The sequence below is a fragment of the Manis pentadactyla genome, chromosome 3 (assembly GCF_030020395.1).
Source record: "Manis pentadactyla isolate mManPen7 chromosome 3, mManPen7.hap1, whole genome shotgun sequence".
Lineage (NCBI taxonomy): Eukaryota > Metazoa > Chordata > Mammalia > Pholidota > Manidae > Manis > Manis pentadactyla.
The window spans coordinates 152,559,451-152,580,026 of NC_080021.1; the positions used below are offsets into that span (position 1 = coordinate 152,559,451).

Below are 20,576 nucleotides of genomic sequence, written 5' to 3' on the forward strand. Positions count from 1 at the left end.
TATCCACAGCTCATATTTACCAAATGACTTCATTTGCACCAACCAGCGCTGCTGCGCTGGGACGGAGGCAGCATTCAAAGGGCTAGAGTAAAAACCAGTAAAGTGAAACCTGGAGAAAGTGATAAGGTCAGTCTGTTTTTCAAGACTCTTTTTTTCAAAACGTAAGAGCCTAAGCTCATCCTGGGGTTGGCAGTGGTACAAATAGAAAGGGGTCGAGAACTGCTCCTGCTCATAGCTCTTCAGCCTCCAGGTGTGAAGGCTGTGCTGGCAGCCCATGCAGGCACTATGCTGCTCACCACCGCTGGTTGACCAGCTTTATGAGAGCGGCTCCCTCTCTCCAGCACTTTCACTAAAGTGAATGGATGGAAGGCACTATAGCAAAGCTGGTTCAAGGATAACACAAGCTTCCTTTTTCTTCATCTAGCTTTTTATAATGTGTTAAAATACTCATTTCTAGCTATGAAGCAATTTGTGACAAGAGCCCCAAACCTCTGGGAATCTATCCTAAAGACAGAAAGCCAAAAAGAGAAGAGGATTTATGTGCAAAGAGGTTCATCAGATCATTGTTTATGCCAAGCACTTAGACCCAGTGTCAATGTCCAGAAGTGGGAGTGTTAATTAAGTTAGCTATAAACATTCATCAGTCAGAATACCCTGAAGAGAGTGAATATTATGTTTTTGAGGAGTTCCCAGTAATGTAGAAAAATGCTTAGCTGTAATGATAATGGAAAAGAAAATGAGTACACAGAACAGTACTTCACAGATAACCCCTGCACCCCGTACACACACACACGTACATAGTCTGTCAATTGTGTTTGTATTTCCTCTGGTTTCTTCCCCTCCTCCATGTAATTCAGCATGTCCATTTCTAGAAGCCAGTACCCTTGGCAAAATGTTAGCTTTAAGAGTTTTGTAGCCAAAGAGAGTTCCTTTTACAAATGCTGGGAATCAAATAGGAATATGTTTTAAGTGCATAGCATACTCCATCTATGAAAGAAAAAGAAAAAGACTTGAAGGAAATATACCAAAATATCACCCAGTGACTTGAGATTTTGGAAATTTTTGCATTTGTTTTTTTCCTAAACTTTCTACAATTTTTAATGAGAGTCATGCACTGCTTTTATAATAAGAAAACGTTTTAAATTTTAATTTCCTATATTGGAACCAGTGGGCTTCTGGCCTCTGAATTGCTTTTCTTGGAGGAAGCAATAGGCTTTAGTGTTCTTAGATTATTGTGGGAGGAGAAAGAGAAAAGGGAGTCAAGATCAGAGTCAAAAAGTAAAACTCCCTCCGTTCTCTGGCACTGGTCACCACTTGCCAAGTTGTTCATGCATGCAGGTCCCCTGAGAGAATGTGAGGTTGGGTGGTGATGTGGGTGTGCTTTAATCTATGAGACAAGCTATTACTAAAAGTAACCTCTACGGCCATACCACCCTGAACGCGCCCGATCTCGTCTAAAAGTAACCTCAACTGAATTGTCTAATAAGGGTGGAAGGAAGACACCTTCAAAATAAACTGGAAAATCTATGGTATAATAAAAGTCAAATAGTCACTTATTTTACCATACCTGAAAGTCATTTTAAAATAGGACACAGCAGAACTGTACGAAATTCTTCCAGTTTCTGTCTCCATAGCATCAGCTTTTATTCACTCACTTCAGGATAAGACAGTGAGTCTTGGTCAAAAAGATTTCATGGGAAGTCAATAATATAATTTATACAGAACTTGATAACAAATAATTGAACTTGTTTGATATTAATTTTCTGACAAAAGTTTTGCATATCACTTTCCACTGATCTTTGGTTTGCTCATTTCCAGGTGTGTTTGAATTTCCTCTGATTTCTTTCCCTCCTGCATTTAATTCAGCATGTCCACTTCTAGAAATCAGTACCTTAGCCAAATTTTAGCTTTGAGAATTTTGTCAACCAAAAAGAATTCATTTTCACAAATGCTGGAAATCGAATAGGAGTATGTCTTAGGTGCATCGTATTCTACGCATCAAGCTGCATTGTTCTCCCCTAAGCCAAGTGACCTTTGTGTAAAGTGAAAACCTAAGCCAGCATCTACTTCCAGGCCTTTTATTACCAACCAGGATTCCTGTTTAGATCCAATCAGGGGTCTTGTATCATTCTGTATCTTGATGAACATGGATTTTCACATTTCTATTAATCACTCAATTGTTTCAAATTCTTTTGAATATTAATAATTCACTGAGGAAATATTCTCAAACTGGTGATTTTTAAAAGTCATTGAATTGTGGTGATGATTTATTTATGGATTTAGTTCTCTCCCTCTTTCCCTGCTCCTATCTTTGGGAAACATATCTCCATATTTTATTAAGAAATTGAATGAGTAAATGGGAAACATTTTAGAGATGTTTCTTTTAAGGAAGTTCCACATGTAGCGTGTTTTATGTCAAAGCTATTGGTTAACATTATTATAGATGGACTTTTCTAAATCCTGAGGAAATTGTGAGAATTTTTTTTTCTGTTTATGTATTATGTAGCTATGGTAGTTTTCTAAATTCTCAAGACATGTTACAAGTGGTCTGTCAAACTTAGATCTCATGTTTTACACATCTAACACAGCATGAAATGATTACGGAATGTTCCTTCCTATTTTTGATACATTGAACCAAAGAATTCTTGCTGATTATAGATGTTTTTTCAGTTTAATATCATGGTCATTTTCATTTTCAAAAGCTCGCCTCAATCTCTATGTCTGTTTTCACAGATTTATTGGTCACCCTGACATAAATATAAATCACAAATTAAGCTAATTAATAGATGTTTTGAAAGGCAGTCATGTTAATTTTCCCGATATATATTTCTATACCCTCATCTTGTTCAACTACGGGGCCTGCTGGGTCTCAGAAGCAGTTAAGTCCAGGGTTAGTTCAGCTACATATACTCTGTTTTGTTTTTTAGGTGGTGAATATACTTGTTTGCTGCCCAGAAAATGATTCAAACCATCTTCAAACATAAAGTTACTGTTCCCAAATCATTTCCATGCTTTTGGATTTTTTTTTCATTTTTCTGTAATATTTCTGTGCTTTGAATGCTTTTCTATACTCTAGTTAATATACATGGCACCAAAGTTTCAAATATGTTGGTGAAACATACTTCTGGGCTAACTAGTGCTACCTGTATCTCAAAAATGTCACATTCACCCTGAGCCTCAGCAAATAATTTCTAAACACAGCATCCCAGTTACTCTAACATAATGTTTGACTAAGTGCTTAGCAATGACATGTGTAGACTCTTGTTTTAAAATGGACTCTTGAAATACATTCTTGGTCTATAGCCTAATACACCCATTCACTTTAGCTACATTAACCATTCTTGTATGAAATTTACATTGGTGAGATTTGATAGAACCGTACATGCCTATCTCCCTTCTCACCCTTTAAGTGACCAAAAAAAAGTCAAAATGACCAAAAAATATTATTTCCTAAACAAATCTGTAACAGTGCTCAGCATGGAGAGAGAAAAGAAAGGATGTTATATTAGGAGACAATAAATTTTGAGCAATTTGTTTTCTTTTTTTTTTTTAGAGATTAGAATTTCTGAATCATTATAGGAGAAAAATGTATTCTGTAAAGTTGTAAGTTATTTCTTTTACCATACAGGATCAAAATAAACAAAGGCAGGAAATATGTGTGGCCCTGGGAATAGAATCAGGGTAATGAATTAAAGAACTTCTCTCAGAGCAGCTGGGCCAAGAAATTCCCTATCTACAAATTTTATTCCATAGATACATTCAGCTGTGTTCATACAAGGGTATTCCCTGCAGTGTATTTATCAGGACAAAAGACTGGGAACAACCCAAATGTTCATTAGTAGAAGACTGGTTATATAAATCATAGCGCATGCATAGAGTGAAACATGAGGCAGTCAACAAATAAAAATGCTCATCTCTCCATGGCTGACTGTAACAGTCCCCAGGATAGATTGCAGAGTAAAAGAAGCCAAGTGGAGAATGATGCATACACCTTGGTACCACTTGTGTAAAAGGGAGACATGTTGATATATGGGTAGAACATCTCTAAAGCTGTTAATACTGGTTACCTTTGTTTACAGGCCAGAAATTATATGCTTAATTTTTGCTATGTATCTCTTTATACTGCCGGGACTTTTTTTTTTACCATGTGCATGTGTTATCTAGGCAAATATGTGATCTTTTTAAAGGAAAAGAAAGGTGTAGAAGGGAAATGATAAAATCTAGAAAATAGAAAACAAAGTAAGATGGAAGAGATAACACAAAAAAATCAGAAGTCCTATAAACAGAGCTGGTTCTTTTCTGCCTTGAAGAGAAAGAAGTTCTGATTCAGTTTTAGAAAACAAATCTAGCCTTGCCTTTTACAAGACACACACCTAAAACAGAATGACCACAGAAAAGTGACATAGCCACATGGAATACTATGTCAGACAAATCCTAGTTGCCCATAAAAGTATGTGTGGCAGTTACAATCCTCTATAAAATACAATACAAAGCAACAGCATTGAATAGGAAAGGGAGATAGTTTATGTTGATAAAAAGTGCAATCCAAGAACAGATTGTCACAAATCTTTATACATTTATATAATGCCTCAAAACACAAAGCAAAGACTGTTTACTTTCAAGGATTATTGTGAAGTGTATAATCAAATGGATATTTTAACATGGGTTCCAGAAATAATGAATAAATATATAGAGTATTTGAATAAAAAATTAGTAAGTGTAACCTATCTATATATGTTGAACTCTGTACCCAGTAGATAAAGAATATCTTGTTTATCAAACAAGATAGCATGTTTACAAAATGTTACAAATAGATATACATAAATACACATACACCCTAATATTTAAAACAATTTTAAGTGAAAATAAGTTCCATACACTTAAAAAAATGAATGACAATGACATAATGCCTATAAAAACATTTGTGATACATAATTTTTAATGGATTTATTAGAAAACAAGAAGGAATCAAAATTGACCAAGGAGTCAGCTTAAAATTCTAGAAAAAGAAGGGCTGAGGAAGCAACAAGAGAAGAAATGAATGGATAATGATAAAAGCAGAAAATAATAACTTCCAGTTTAAGTAATAATAGTTATCAATAAAATGAAAATCTGATTCTTTGAAATGACCATGCTTTTGATCAAGTGAAAAATAAAAAGGAATGAAAAATTTGCTATATAATTCTAGATTTAAAGGAGATTTTTATAATAATTCTGTGTACAACTGTATGCCAATAAATTTGAAAATCTAGATGAAATGTTTGATTGCATAGGAAAATACATGAGTTTAATACTGAAAATTTAAATTGATCAATAACTGTTGAAAATTTAAGATGATCAGTGATCTACCCCTAAAAATCCTTCCGTGTCAGATAGTCTATAAATGTCCTACCAAATCTGCTAGAAGCCAAAGAATTCTTTTGCTAATGTAAACTGTTCTGGCATAAGTAAATTAAAAAGGCTTCCCAACTCATATTGAGAAGTTAGTGCAACTCTAATACCGAATCCAGGCAAGGTTGGTGACGTGTTCCAACCTCACTTACAAACATATTTGGAAAGATGCTAGATAAAACATTGGCGAATAAAATTCAGTGCTGCTCAACTGATGCACCAAAACCAAGGAATTTTAAATCAACCTATCATTCTTTTATTTTTTCTGCTATTTTTGATTCACATCCCCACCAAGAATATTTAAGAATACTTGATTTTCTGCATCTCTGACAACACTGAGTGGTAAGAGGAGATGACTCTAGGTTTTTTGTTTGACTTTTTTTTTTCCCTGAAGCAAACATCTACACTGTGTAATTAGTATTTTTTTATGTTAATTTCAAATAAAGTTTTGAAGTAGTGATGATGCCATGATACCACAGGTCAGCTCAAGGCAAGATGATGGAATAAACTTCATCTCTGGATCCTCCAGCCTCCCCCCTGGTGGTTCCTTTCCCTCCTGGGGTCTTTGGGTTCTTCAGCCCAAACACACAGGAGAGGGGCAGGGACCGGTAGGCAGCCACCCCCTCCACATGAGTTTTCCCGAAAAACTGTGAAACCCTGGAGTAAAATTCATTTCAGGCTTCTTGACAAACAGCGCCTGTATCTATGTCTCTACCACCCCCACCCCGAAATCCTTTGGAAGCCCTCCACTATATGGCTTCCTTTCCCCTCCCCAAATCTGTTCCTAGTAAAGCCTGATTCTCTTACATTTCAGGGTAAATTAAATGTATCTATTTGCTGCCTTGGAAGAATTTGCATCTGAAATGTGATCACTAACTAGGCAGTGAAATGTAGGCATGTGAGAAACAAGTAGGTCAGACGTTTAAGGAATTCGGTTGGACCTCTAATTCTAAAACAATGAGCCCCGCTGTTACCCAGGTTTTCCTCAGCTCGCTACCAGCTAAGCACCCAATGTACACATCTAACACATCTAACGCAGCATGATGTGTGTTTTGGACCACAGTCATCTCTGGCTTAGAGGTAGCCAAAATGCCAGTTCTGCCCCCCGGATTCTTAATCCAGTGGACCTCAGATTTTCTTCCCAGTTCAGGCACCACTTCCTGAGCTCAGAGCAAAGAAGAGCGGCTTCTCCTCTCCCAGGTGGATTCTGTGGGGACTTTAATAGCCATTTGGGAGAATGTCCCAATGGCACTTTGGCCAAACCGATTGTTGTACGAAAGCAGATTTCAGTGCAAATCTAATGGAGTTGGGCCACACCTCTGCATGATGGTCCTTAGCAGAGATCTCAGCTATGGCCCATGAGCCAAACACAGCACATGGATGGATTTTGTTCTGCTCCCTATATTTTTTACACTTTTGAGCAAACACCTATGAAGGCATTTCAGTTTGCAATTGCTGCCTTACACACATCCCATGCTCTGACCTCAGGACATAAACAGATACAAAGGAATTAGGCAGCTCACAGGCCAGGTACTTGTGCGACCTTCTTCCTTCTCCTCACTTCTTCCAGTGGTTAAGGCACAAGACAAAAGGGGACAGCTATTAAGTTCTGATCACAACTGTCTTTCTCTTTTGGGCCTTAAGCAAGCTACTTTATCTCTGGGTAGTGGACTAGAAGATTTCTAAGGCAGCTGATAGTTCAAAAGTCTGTGATTCTATGAGTCTATGTGTCTATTCTCTCAACCCCATAGTGGCAAAACCTCAGAATTTTATATTAGCAAATTCCATAAAGTTTACTTTCTATGTAGTTGGAAATAGGCAAGTGCTCTTACTTCCCCATTTTACAGATAGAGAAATTTGAAGCCTAGAAGAGTTTAGTATAATAGTAATTTGATATAGATATTCAAATAACCTTTTGACTTCCTTAAGAAGCTTCCTTTTGACTTGAAAAAAATTCTTCATTATTGTGAAACATTATTTTGGGACTTTGTATTAATCCAACATGTATTAATGCTTCATTACTATCTCTTTACTTTCCTCCCCATTATTTGTCCCCAGAGAGTACTTGTCTCCCCTGCATTACCAAAAGAAAAGGCATTATTGTATTGTTTGCTTTCCCCTTTTTTATAACCCAGATGTACTGCTAAGTTATTCTCAAGAGGGTTCAAGGTTATTGAAAGGACTGAAGAATCCAGAGGCTTCAAAATGTTGAAACCCTTGAGTAACTGTTTCTGAGGAGTAAATGCAGTGGTAACTATACTGCACATGTGCATATACACACACATACACACACAGTAGGACCATTTACCAAAAAGCATACTAAGCAGCTGTTCTTAAACCACTTAATTTCTCAACTCATAACTTACATTATGGCTTATGCATTTTTGTAAATCTGGCAAGTTTTCATGTTAAAACTGAAGTGACAGGACATTTTCCTTGGTCTTTGGTTTCTCCTTATTTAACCATAATCAGTGCAGTTATCTAAGGTGGTTTCTGTTAGGCTATTGAGGTATTGCCCACTTAATGAATTGCAGAGCTCTCTAACTGAATTCTTGCTGTGTATGCCTTCTTGTGATTAAGAATCTACCTTATGGATACTAAGATAGCCTGTGGTCAGATATATGGTGTCATTAATCTAATTTCTCTTGGAGGAAAAAGTGCATTGCTAATAGCTATATTGTCTCTCATTGCAGATTACGGTATTTCGGATGGGATCAGAAGGACACCAGGACATCGATTTAGCTATCCTGACAGCTTTGCTCAAAGGTAAGACAGTATCCATGTCCAGAGAGTGCAAAAATAACTTAAATGCATTAAAACCATAATTCTTTGTCTCCTAATAGTGGATATAATCCTAAATGATAGAATTATTGATAATATAAGACCTCTCCTGTAAGACACTGCTGCTGCTATTAAATTCTCTTGTAATAGGGCTGTTTTGGGGTGATTCAATTTCATAAAGTTTAGCTATGCTATAATTTAGTCATGTCCATTGGATCATAAAAATATATAAAATAAAAGGCTAATGTAATATGTAAGACACTGTTACTGAGGTTATTTAATAAAAGATTACCCTGTGTACTCTCAAAAACAATTTAATATGACATAGATGATAGCAGATAGATAGGTATCATAATACATGGAAAATGGAAAATCAAAACCACTGAGAGGAAGGGAGAAAGAAACCAAAATGTTAGGCTACTACACTCATTATACTTGTGCATTAAATATAACTCTAAGTTTCCCTGAAGTTGAGGCAAAAATAGAAATGCCCTGGGTTGTACGATTTTCTGTTGTAAGGTGTTTGTCCTGTTCTCTAGTCCCAATATTATAAAGTGGTCTCGCTGCATGTCCTCATCCTTGGAACCATATCCAAGGGAAGAACAGTTCCTCTTCAGGTCAAATCCCACCCTAAATGTCCCTTGATAAGTTTGTTACATTTGACTAATAATGTTCAGTATTAATATAAACAAAAGGATGTTGTCTCTGTTCAGCACTGAAATGAGAACTGGAACTAAGGTGAAACAAAATCCCAAACTTGCTGCATGTGGTTCTGGGGCAGAGATGTCTCCCCCTGCTCCCTGAGCCCCACAGTAGGCCTGCTGCAGCATTTATCACATGGTGGCCCATTGCCTGTTTGTAAACGTCCTGAGATCATATGTTCTGAGCGCAGAGAATGTGTCCTGCCAGTACTGCTTTCTCAGCACCTCACACAATCCCTGACACCTGGTAGCAGTCAATCAATCTTTGTAAGTAAACAAGGAAATGGATGGATTTCTCCATGATTCAGCGATAGATTCAGTGTTCTACGATTCAAACTCGGACTAGCAACCGTTGTATTCTAATTTCCAGTTTACCTACCCTTCTTCTACTACTAACAGTTTATTGAGTAGTATCCACCATGCAGTGGCTACTAAGCTAAGTGCTAAGTTTTTCACAGATACTGGGAATGTTGATTACTGCAACAGCTATGTCATGTAGGAGCTATTTTTAATCCCCATTTTACAGCAGGGGTAAATGGAGCAGTAAGAAATTGAGTGACTTCCTCAAAGTTACCATGCTAATTAATAAGCCTAGACTTAGATTCAGACATGTCTAACTCTTTACTATACCACGTGTGAACCCGTTGACACTAGAAGCTATTGATCCTCTCCATCCACTTCCCCCATGCATATATGCACATTCATTCAAGATCCTATCACATTTCAGGAAATTCACAGTCCTCTGAAGCATATTGTGTGTCCCAGGTTGAGAACCCCTGCTTTAAAGCATTTCATCCCCAAAAATACATACATGCAGAAGAATTAAGGGACCATATGTGGGCTAAACCACAAAGCATACTCCGAAACCCATTCTCCATTTTTCGAGACAAAATTTAAAGTTTGAGGCAAGTAACTCTATATTTGCTATTCCTACATAAAAATAAGAAAAAGTAATAAAGCTGGTAACTAACACTTACTGAGTCTTGCCAAACACCATGTTATGTATAAATCCATTTGCTCTATGTGTAAATACATTTATTCTTTATAACTATTTGATGACCAGTTCATTACAAGACCCATTTTATAGGTAAGGAAATCAAGGCACAGGGCAATTGAGTAACATGCCCAAGATTAGCTGGCCAGTAAGGAGACTAGACAGCCTGACCCCATGGCCCCCACTTACACATGCCACCACAGCAACCAAATTCCATTATAAAAAGAAGTGGAATGCCACATTTGTCACCTTGAACCAAAACTCATAGCAAATGAACAAGTGGCCCAATTATTCATTAAGAGATATTAGTCATCATAATATCTTCTATTGAAAATATTTTCTTCTTTCACCAATTTGTGAAACTTAAATTGCACTTCACCTTCAGATCAGTCTTAGAATGTATTTGTTGTAATATAGAATAGTTATATGCAGACTGTTTTGTGTATGATGGACCATATGTAATACATTTTATATTATAACCAAGTAGTTATACATATGCATTTAGAAAACTGAAATTAAAGTACATGAAATAATATTTACATTGGCCATATGCAATAAAATTGGATATTTTCGATTCTAATCTATTCTGTTCTCTTTAAAACTGATTATATACCACTAAATTGATTTCATGACCCACTAATGGGCCATAACCTGCAGCTTAAAAAACACTGCCATAGAATATTAAGGAAATTATGACTGCTCTAAGAAATTAACATTTCTAATCATAATAATGAACATTATTTATGCAGCAGTTGATGCTAATGGGAATTTATGCCATTAAAAGATTATGGTGTGTCAACTCTATTTTGCAAGGGCTTCTAAATGCTCTCAGATTTTGACCCAGTTGATTTGTGAAGGATATCAAGTACTGCTTTTCCTGACTTTCTTGGAGCCCAAAAGCATACTTATATCAGTTTCAAATTCATTCGTTTGTTAAATTATTCTTCCTATATATTTTTTAAATCATGCCTGGGCATGTAACATGGTTTAACACTTAATTTTTACAATTATACTTTGTTTTCAAGTATTTAACACATGAGGAATCCTCATACAGCCCAGTTTTTATTCTTTCCATCATCTGAGAAAACCAGAAGTTAGATCAGAGGAGGAGGAGAGGGGCATTAAATGAAGCTCTAGTCCGTCAGTCCAGAGCCCAGACAGAAATGAAAAGGACAGATGGAAACAAGGTGTCTGTGGGGAAAATATACCTTTGCTGCCCCTTGTTTCTGATCCCATGGGGTTTGATTTTCTTCAGTATCTCTATATATCAAAGGATACTGTCTGTATGACACAGCCTTACTGAGCATCTGTTCAGAAATGAAAAGAGAAAGGGGACAAAAAGAACACTGTTGCAGAGACCCGAGAGGCCCATAGTTTCTTCAAATGCTGGCCTGGGCTAGTTTTGAGAATAAGTGATGCCACATTTGTCTTTCACATTAAGGTAACCGCTCTCCGAGTGCAGTGGTCTGAGCCTAGAGACAGTGACACCCTACACCCTTCTTTTTCCATTCGTTCTCCACCCCCACCACACTTATCCAGGGAAACCCAAGGAAATGGCATGGAGGAGTTACCAGAGAAAATATAGGACGTTGCATGTTCAGATAAACAACAAATAAATTTCTAGCATAAGCATGTCCCAAATATTGCATGGGACACACTAATACTAAAAAAGAAAATGTTCATTGTTTATCTGAAATTCAACCCTAAGTGGGAGTCCTGTGTTTTTACTTGCTAAATCAGGCTACCCTACTCAGAGGAGGTGTGATGCCATTAATACTTCCAGAATGCAGAGACCTTGAGAGGTTCTGTGGAAAAGTTACTGAAGAATCTAGAGAGATCACCCAGCCCCTCTGTCTGCCTCCATTTGTCAGCCAAGCCCTGCCTACATTGTAGTGATGTCAAGGTTCTTGTTTGCGAAGTCGAACGAATGAATTTAGTAAACACTCAAGGTAGGAGAGCCAGGGAGAGGCTTTTATTTAGAGATACAGTGAGAGGACAGAGCTCCTGGCTCATGCCAGGAGGGACAAGAGAGCCCAGGGTGATGCATTGTCTTGGGGACTTATAGGTGGTTGAGAGAGGAAGGGCTAGGGATGCACACCTGCCAGATGGTCTCAAAATGTTTATTTTTGAAGAGATACTAAGTTTCTTATCAGTGGGTTCTTCTTCAAAGTTGGATTAACACAAGAAATTTACTGCTTTGATTCTTTTCCAGGATATCAGCTTCTGTCTGGAAGCATATTAATCAAGACTGTCTGCCTTACCTCTAATGTGGGCTGAGCCACTGTCCCTTTGATTAAAATGCAATCTTAGCTTTAAGATACAATTCTTCCTGAATAAGCTGGGCCTTTGAGCAGGTGCTAAAGTAAATCTTACAATGGTATGTTCTAATTGATACAGTAAAAATGTAGGCTATGCTGAGATACTTTTCTTTAACTGGGGAGTATTCAAACTTCTAGGTCAAGTTGCTCTTGGCTTTTTAGTTTTAACTAATCTCACTGAAGAATGCTTATATTCCTAGTTTGATATTTTTACTTTAGAGAATTAACTTGACATTGGCTTTGCTTAATTATTTAACATGGAGTTTTGATAGGGGTCATTTTCCGGAGGCCCTCACCCTACTCTGGCTAAGCCCATGCATGGTCCCTGTCTCAGTAGCAACCAGAAAAGTCTTCCCTGGACTCCAAAGTTGCCTTAATGAACTAACTACCCAGTGCTTACCAACCTGTTCTCTCAGCCGCCTTACCCTAGCCGAATATGCCATGCAGCAGCATAAACTTGCTCCAAGCTCTGGGAAGCCAGAAACATGAGCTCACACCAGAAGTGATTAAAAGGGGTCCCTTGACCCTTTCTATGGATAAAATTACTACCAATTTTTTTTCATCTTTTTTCATATACCTTGGAAGCCGATACATTATGGGAGTGTATACTTTTCATTCCTATATATGCGCTAAAGTGTAATATGTGACGATTCCTGTCCTCCATAAATGAAGAATTCTTTTTCTTTGAGTTTAAACTTCATTGGTAAAGAAGTGCATCCATGGCATGGGGAATGAGTAACCTTTATTCCTTACTTTTTTTTCTGGAAAACATTTTAAAAGAGAATGCAAAACAATAGGTTCCTCTTCAAAATGGTCAAGGTCATCAAAAACAAGGGCAGTCTGAAAAATTGTCACAGCAAAGAGGTGCCTAATGAGACATGACAATTAAATGTAATGTGTTTGCCTGAATAGGGTCCTCAAAGAGGAAAAAAAGGAAGAGCATTAGGTTAAAAATCAAGAAAATGTGAGTAAAGTATGGACTTCAGTATTTTTGAAGTGTTAAGGGAAAAATAAGAAAGCTATGCTAGCATATATTATGAATCTGAGCAGGAGACCTACTGTAGTCAAGAAAACCATACTTCTTTCAGGTCAACATGATAAAAGAATAAAAAAGAGAAAGCATCTACAGAATTAGCTGTAAATGTCAAGTGCATATATGATCAAAGTACTGTAACACAGGCTGACACTATTTATTATAAAGTATCTATGCAGATGGATAATAACGGGTTGCTAATGATCTTAGAAATGATTAGAAATGCCACTGCAAAGTCCTAAGTAAGATATATACAAATGCAGGACTAACAGAAAACAATTTGTATGAAATCAGATTTCCCTGTGGACTCATATGGTCATTTCAGAGAAGATTATCTATTCCTAGCACTTTATCTTACATATTTTGGTTCATCAGACATAATTAATGCTATCAATAATTATTAAGCTAATTAATTACTCATAGATACTTAAGTGGATGAAGACAACTTCTTTTTAAGATATGCATTTATAAGTTTATTCAAACTATAACAGAAAAGTTTGAGATAAAAATTTAAATGCAAGAATAGCCAATATATTCTATCTATATGCTCTAGAACAATTACAAGCATGCCATTAATTAGATTAGATCATAAAAAACATGGAAAATCACTATATTTTGAAATATTTTCCTTTCAAATTTATCTTTCAAAAAACTAAACATGAAATAAAAGTGGATAAAATTAAGTAAAATGTATTTTAATATTTTGAAACTACTTCTGAATGCATGTTCCTCTGTCTCTTAACTACAAATACAGTTATTATCACAAAATAGTACTGATGTCAATAGGCAATTAGTCTTTCTAAATACTCATCTTATTTTAAATGGCTTAATTAATCCCTAGTAAAACAAAAATTCTGGTGTATCTTCTGAAGTAGTTTATGCTAGATAATTCCATACACCAGACTGATCTCATAGCAACTAGCATCCTGGAGTGTTTATTAAGAAGCTACCTTTGCTGAACTTGAATGATTCATGAATAGGTTATATGAAAATTAATTATGACCCTACTTTAAAAATAAAAAAATATTTCTAATTATGTGTTCAATCTTTCCTATCCCTCTTTCCTGTGTGTAGGTAGCTTAATATAACACATGCATGATTGGTTTTCTTTTAATATATATTTTTAAATCTGGAACTGTTTAGGTAGCCTCATTAAGGCCAAAAAAAAGAGACATTCATGTTGACACTTTCATCATTTGTATGATTCCTGGGAGACATGTTCTCTTGGTCACCCCTACCTTCAGGTTTCTGATTACATATGTGTTATTTCTGTTACTCATCATAGAAGTCACAATGTAGACCTCAGACCTTCTACAGTTTCAAAATGAAAAACAGAATTCACTTATACAAAGCATTTAATAGATAGAGTGAACTTTTCTAAAAAATAGAGGTGGTGATGGGAAAGAGATTTAGTTCTCAATAATTTCTAACAACAGCAGGCATCTCCACGTTGACGTCCTCTGACTATTTCACACAGGAATTTCCATGGATCCTTCACCCCTGACAATCCCCAGGGCACAGTGTCATATGGGCTTCCTCCCACCTTCTCCCACTACTCACTTCTTCCTAATGCTTCCCTTAAAAGTAAAACAAACCTATCTTCTACTTTCTGACAAAGCAGTTCATCCTTGTTTTCTGATGTGTTGGCCCCAGCCCTGAAGAGCTCATCTACCCTAAATAGCTTTGCAAGATATTTTTACAAACAAAGACATTCTCCTCCCTAACCAGAGTTCTGGTACCAACTCATAGGAGAGAGTGACTTCTTCAGCTCCTTTCATATAGATAGTAAGTAACTCAAGTCTCTCATCAGAAGATCTGAGTCCAGAATCTTGCTCTGTATCCTGGGCATCTGTGGCAGGACTGGAGATTAAGGACTTGTCCCAGTTTGGGCATGTTTTGAACAATCAATGATGACTCAACTTTCTTGGTGCATAAAAACTATAGATCTTACTATGCTGATGGACAGTGACTGTAATGGGGATAGTGGGGGGGACTTGGTGAACTGGGGAGCCTAGTAAACATAATGTTCTGCATGTAATTGTAGATTAATGATAACAAAATAAAAAAAATAAAAAAACCTATAGACAGACTCCTAGATATAGTCCCCTGAACACATAAGTCTACTATTATTCTCCTCAGAATATCTCTACAATATTAAAGCATTATTTATTATTAAAAAAACACTGGGGCAGAGATAATATTTGGTGCTCACCACACTGATTTCTCTCGTCACATGCTGGAAGACTGGTAGAGAACCAGTATAAACAGGTTGGGACCATATGACTTGGGGGAGAAAACACTGAATACTAAGCTGGTATCAAGCTGACTTACACTTCAGAATGCTCAAAAGGCCCAGATATTGGGGTACCCAGAATCTCAAGAAAGGGGAATGAAGGAAGGCAAATATTTTTTTTTAATGTGTTGAGCCTTTTTAAACAGCAGCCAGAAGGCATATCTTTTCTGCAAAGACCTCTTCAACCAAAAAGTAAAGAGTGAAGAAGGTAAATAGATTCTCTGGATCAGAAGACAACCAGGTGCAAGACGAGAGCTGGGCTATAATCTTGAAAACTGGGGAGGTACCAGGTAAATTACTGCAGAGTAGGTGCTGAGCCCCAGCCCTCTTCCTCCACGGTTCCCAGCATGCTAGTGGCTGGGGTCTTTATTCTCTAGGCAAGAGACTGAAGAGCCTTTCTGTAAAATTTGATCCTCAGGATACAAACATGAATGATTTCCCATCTAAGAAACCTACCTGGCTTATCTTACAATGAAGGTCACAGTTGATAACCTCCACTCATGCACTCAGGGCTTCCAATCAGCACTTCAGTGCCTCACTCTTAAATATGAGCCGATGACCAAGAGCAACCATGTATATAAGAAAGACCTCTAACATAGAAGATAGATATAGAAACCGAGCAATGCAACTTGGAACAAATATAGCCTATGTAGGGAGAGGGATACTTCACCAAAACTATCACTAATATCCTCAGACAAATCAAAGAAAATATTTGTAGCTTAAAAAAAAAGAACAGCACCTTTTATTTAGCTCACAAACTAAAGAGAGTTCTTAGAATTTCAACATGATAGCATCAAGTAAAAAAGTCAATGGAAGAATTAAAAGATAAACTTGAAGAACTCTCCCAAAAAGTACAGAAAGAGACAGAAAGAACAAAAGAAAAAGAACAGAAGGTAGGAAATCATCAATGCCATAATTCCTGAAATGGTCCCAGAACTACAGAACACACATTTCCAGGTTTCCAACACTGTGGGTAAAACAAATCCATACAAGTCCCGTTATCATATTGCAGAGCATGGGAAACCAGGACTCATGATAGTTACATAGATGGATAGATATCTCCTAAGAGCTTCCAAAGAGCAAAACAAAGCACGTGCAAAGGACCAGAAGCCAGAATGCTTTGGACTTCTAAAGAACAATGCAGAAAGCTGTTGTGCAATGCCTTAAAAGTTCCAAAGAACATTTATCTGCAATCTGGAATTCTATATCTAATCTACCAGCCACTTAGGAAGTAGAAAGCCATTGTCAGACATGAATGTCAAAAAATTGACTACCCATGCACTATTTCTTCAGAAACTACTGGAAGGGAAGATATGCTCCACCAAAATGAAAGAGGGAACAAACAAAAAACAAGATGTGGAACACAGGAAGCAGGAGCGCGAACACAGGAGAGAGATGTTGGAGATCCCTGGGTGATGAGGAAGAGAGACTCACGGTGATGCCAGGCATAGGAGGCAAAAGCTTAGGTGCTGCCTGACCTTAAGACTTCAGCCTGGAACTGACATAGTGTCACTTCTGCTGCATTCTGTTGGCGGAAGCCAGTCACAAGACCAGCCCGAAGTCCATGGGAATCCTGGGAGATACAGTTCCTTGGAACCTATCTTGAAGACCAGCTACCACAGAGGACCAAAATAATCAGCTGTGAGAAGGGAAGTTGTTGCCTCTGGGGAAAGAGGCATGGGATGATGAGATCTGTGATTTTTATAACAAATCTTGTAGGAATAGAAGACTCTAAATTCTGTCCATGTATAATCTTAATAAAAATAAAGTACAAAATAGTCCCTGAATTACTTAGCTCTCAAAGAGACACAATGAGTAAAAGAAAAATAAGGAGAACAGAAGGTAGGAAATCATCAAGGCAGTAATTTTAAGAGGTTCCAGAACTCCAGAGCATGCATTTCTATAGCCTGCTAAAAATCACAATATGGAAGATGCAAATATTTCACTTACTGAGCTATGTAAATGAATTCATTCCTGTCATATCAGAAGAAAGCAGAAAAACCCATTAGAATGTTTTTTTCTTTCACTCCCTGTATCTTACACTAATCATGTTTCTCAGTTTTGCATATTGTGCACAATACAGGAACATTTTTATAAAGCTTTTTTAACATGTTAATGGGAGATGTTTGTGAAATATTGGCTTCCTTTATTGCAGGAAGGGCACAATGAACAGGACTCATCCCTGTAGGTAGGTCTGCAAAATGAAGGTCCTTTCTGCTTGCATATGTTATCAGGACATGAGGAAATCCTGGCAATATTTATTTCAGGAACTCTTGGCAAAGAGCATCACACAGATGACCCGATTTTGTGAGGTTTTTATATAGCGTTGGTCCATAAAAGTGTAGCACTCCAGCTCTTAAAATGAAACTAAGAAGTTTTTTCAATGTGGGTGAGATTTTACACAGAAAATGCAGACCCAATAAATAAGAGAAAAACAAAGTTTAATCACCACTTCTGGTCCCCTCTAGCTCCAGAAAGAATAGAGACCCAGGAGAGAAAAAAATCCAGCTCTTCAGGCAGGGCACAGGACTAAGAGGAGGAGTGGCCTTCAGTCCCTCAGGAGCCCTCGGTCACCCCTGAAGGGTCAGGGAAGAAGGTTCAGCCACTCCTCAGCAGGACAAAGCAGGTGCCAAGCACAAGAGCCCTGTCCTGTCACACCAGGCAGCTGTGGAGGGGCCGGAGACACTGTCCTAATTGAGCGTGGTTATATGGCTCTCAAGGAAAACATCCAGTGTCTGTGTCCTGGGCTGCCCAGACATAAATACACCACCAATCCTCTCAATTTACATCCCTACAAAACAATCACATTCTTGTGATTCAAACAGGACTTTTGTATCTAAATTCAGACTCCTCCATTGTAATAAATTTACCTCTTCTTGTTTATATGTTAACACCTCCCAGTTTCAGCTCACTTAGGGGAGTGTCTGAACAGAAAACTTCAATAGAAGGTAGCATTTGATTGACTCCACACACTGTCAGAGAACCACTGGAATGTGCATTAGCAATTCTGACATACACATATAACATGGGTAAGTTACAGACTGTCAGTACTTAATTCTGAGACTTATTGTTTCACTACACAATAAGTATCCCCTTTATGAAAATTCAATAACACCTAATCTTTCAACCAGAGTAGGAACTGTAGTAATAGTCCAGCTGATAATTGTTCTCCATCCAGTAGTGTCTGCATGGCAATGGCATTATTTACCTGATAAATTTTTTAAATTATTATCAATCTGGTAAATTTATTGTTGGGAATATATAAGACACTACAAGTATTTGTACAGTGCTTTCATTTAACAAAACAATTTTTCCACCTGCTTTTCTATTTAATCTAGAAAGCAATCCCTTGAGGGAGAAATTATTGACCTTGCTTTATAAATAAGAAACTAAGTCTTGTAGAGGATAGGTAACTTTCACAAACCCCTGCAGGTAATAACAAAACTCAGTGCCCTTTCTCTTCCACCCAAGGAAGTAGCCACAGCCCCAATATTCACTCAGCACACACCTGCTTTCCAGTAAAGGGTAACCTGACAGGGGTCAGAATCGACCCAGGCAGCGGCCATCTGGCTGGTACTCATTCAGCTCTCCAAGCAGCCAGGGTGTATCAGCCTTAACAACAGGGATAAATCACCCAAGCATCTACTGTATACAAAGCATTGTCTTAAATTCTACAAAGTCTTCAAATTCTTAAAATATGGTAGAAGTACACACCATAATAAAAGTATAAGCCAGATAGGTGCAAATGAAAGAGACTCAGGTTCAGGGGAAATTTTATTATAGAGGCAGCATTTGAAGTACTTCTTTGCAGTAAAGAATGCCAAGCCTGTTATGTCAAATAAATAACCTAGAGAAATACAAAATATACAGTATGCCAATTATTTTTTCAGAGGAACTTAAAATCAAGAAGAAGCTACTTAAAAAAATCCTTTTAATCATGAAAATCAGAGCCTCCATTAAAAAGATAAAAAAATGTCCAAACAGGGTTCATTTCACTCATATAGGTGCACATCATTTTATCCAATCAATAACTTGCTCTAAATATATTGGCAAACTGTCTTTTGAACTGTATCATACTTGAGATGAACTTATAAATCCTTTTTAAGGAAAGAATGAGAAATATTTTTGTAAAAGAGATTCCTTTTGTAAAATAAGTATCACCCAAGTCACTGTTTTGTAAGTATTCATTGTGCAGCATGACTGTTGAAATTGGAGAATTCCTGTTGATGACTGTCAGGGAGGGATGGTAGAGGGGAGTGGATGGAGTCCAATTTGGAACAAATCTTTGCTGTTCCATAGGAAATAAAGAATACTGACTTCATTTTGAGTCACTTCAGAAACTGACATAGACAGATAGCCTTTGAAGAACTCTATCCAAAACAGAGACAGAGACTCACTAATAGAACCTAAGGAGGGCTCAGGAGGAAAAACACCTGTATCTATCATCTGTCTATTATTTATTATCCCTATCATCTATCTATCTATCTATCTTTCTATCTACCTATCTATCTATCTATCTATCTATCTATCTATCTATCTATATCTATCTATATATCTATCAACTATCTATCTATCTATCTATCTATCATCTCTATCATCTATATCTATCATCTGTCTATATCTATCATCTATCTATATCTACCATCTGTCTATCATCTATCTATCTATATCTATCTATCTATCTATCTATCTATCTATATCTATCTATCATCTATCTATCATCTATCTATCTATTTATCTATCATCTCTCATCTATATCTATCATCTATCTATATCTATCTATCTATCTATCTATCTGTCATCATCTTCTATCATCTTTCTATCTATCATCTGTCTGTCATCTATAGAGAAAGAGGTTTTTTATTTTTCTTTGAGAGTAGAAACATTGGTCCAACCTTGTTTCCCTAGTGCCTACCACAAAGGCTGGCAGAGAATTTGAGTTTAACAAAAATCTGTTGAGTAAAAGAAACCATCTGGGGATCCAGCTCTCTTCCCTTAAAGCTAACCCATTCCCTCTTCTCAGTCCCACGAGCAGTAAAATGAAAGCATCAGGAATTTCTGCAGG

General features: G+C 37.1%; 1 protein-coding gene across 1 annotated transcript in view; it reads left to right on the forward strand.

The window, feature by feature from the left end:
- The window catches only part of TRPM3 (transient receptor potential cation channel subfamily M member 3), a 481,810-nt gene that overhangs the window by 345,951 nt on the left and 115,283 nt on the right, over positions 1-20,576 (forward strand). The window contains 1 exon segment of the mRNA XM_036893415.2: positions 8,085-8,157. Within this exon segment, the coding sequence (XP_036749310.1) occupies positions 8,085-8,157 (73 nt within the window).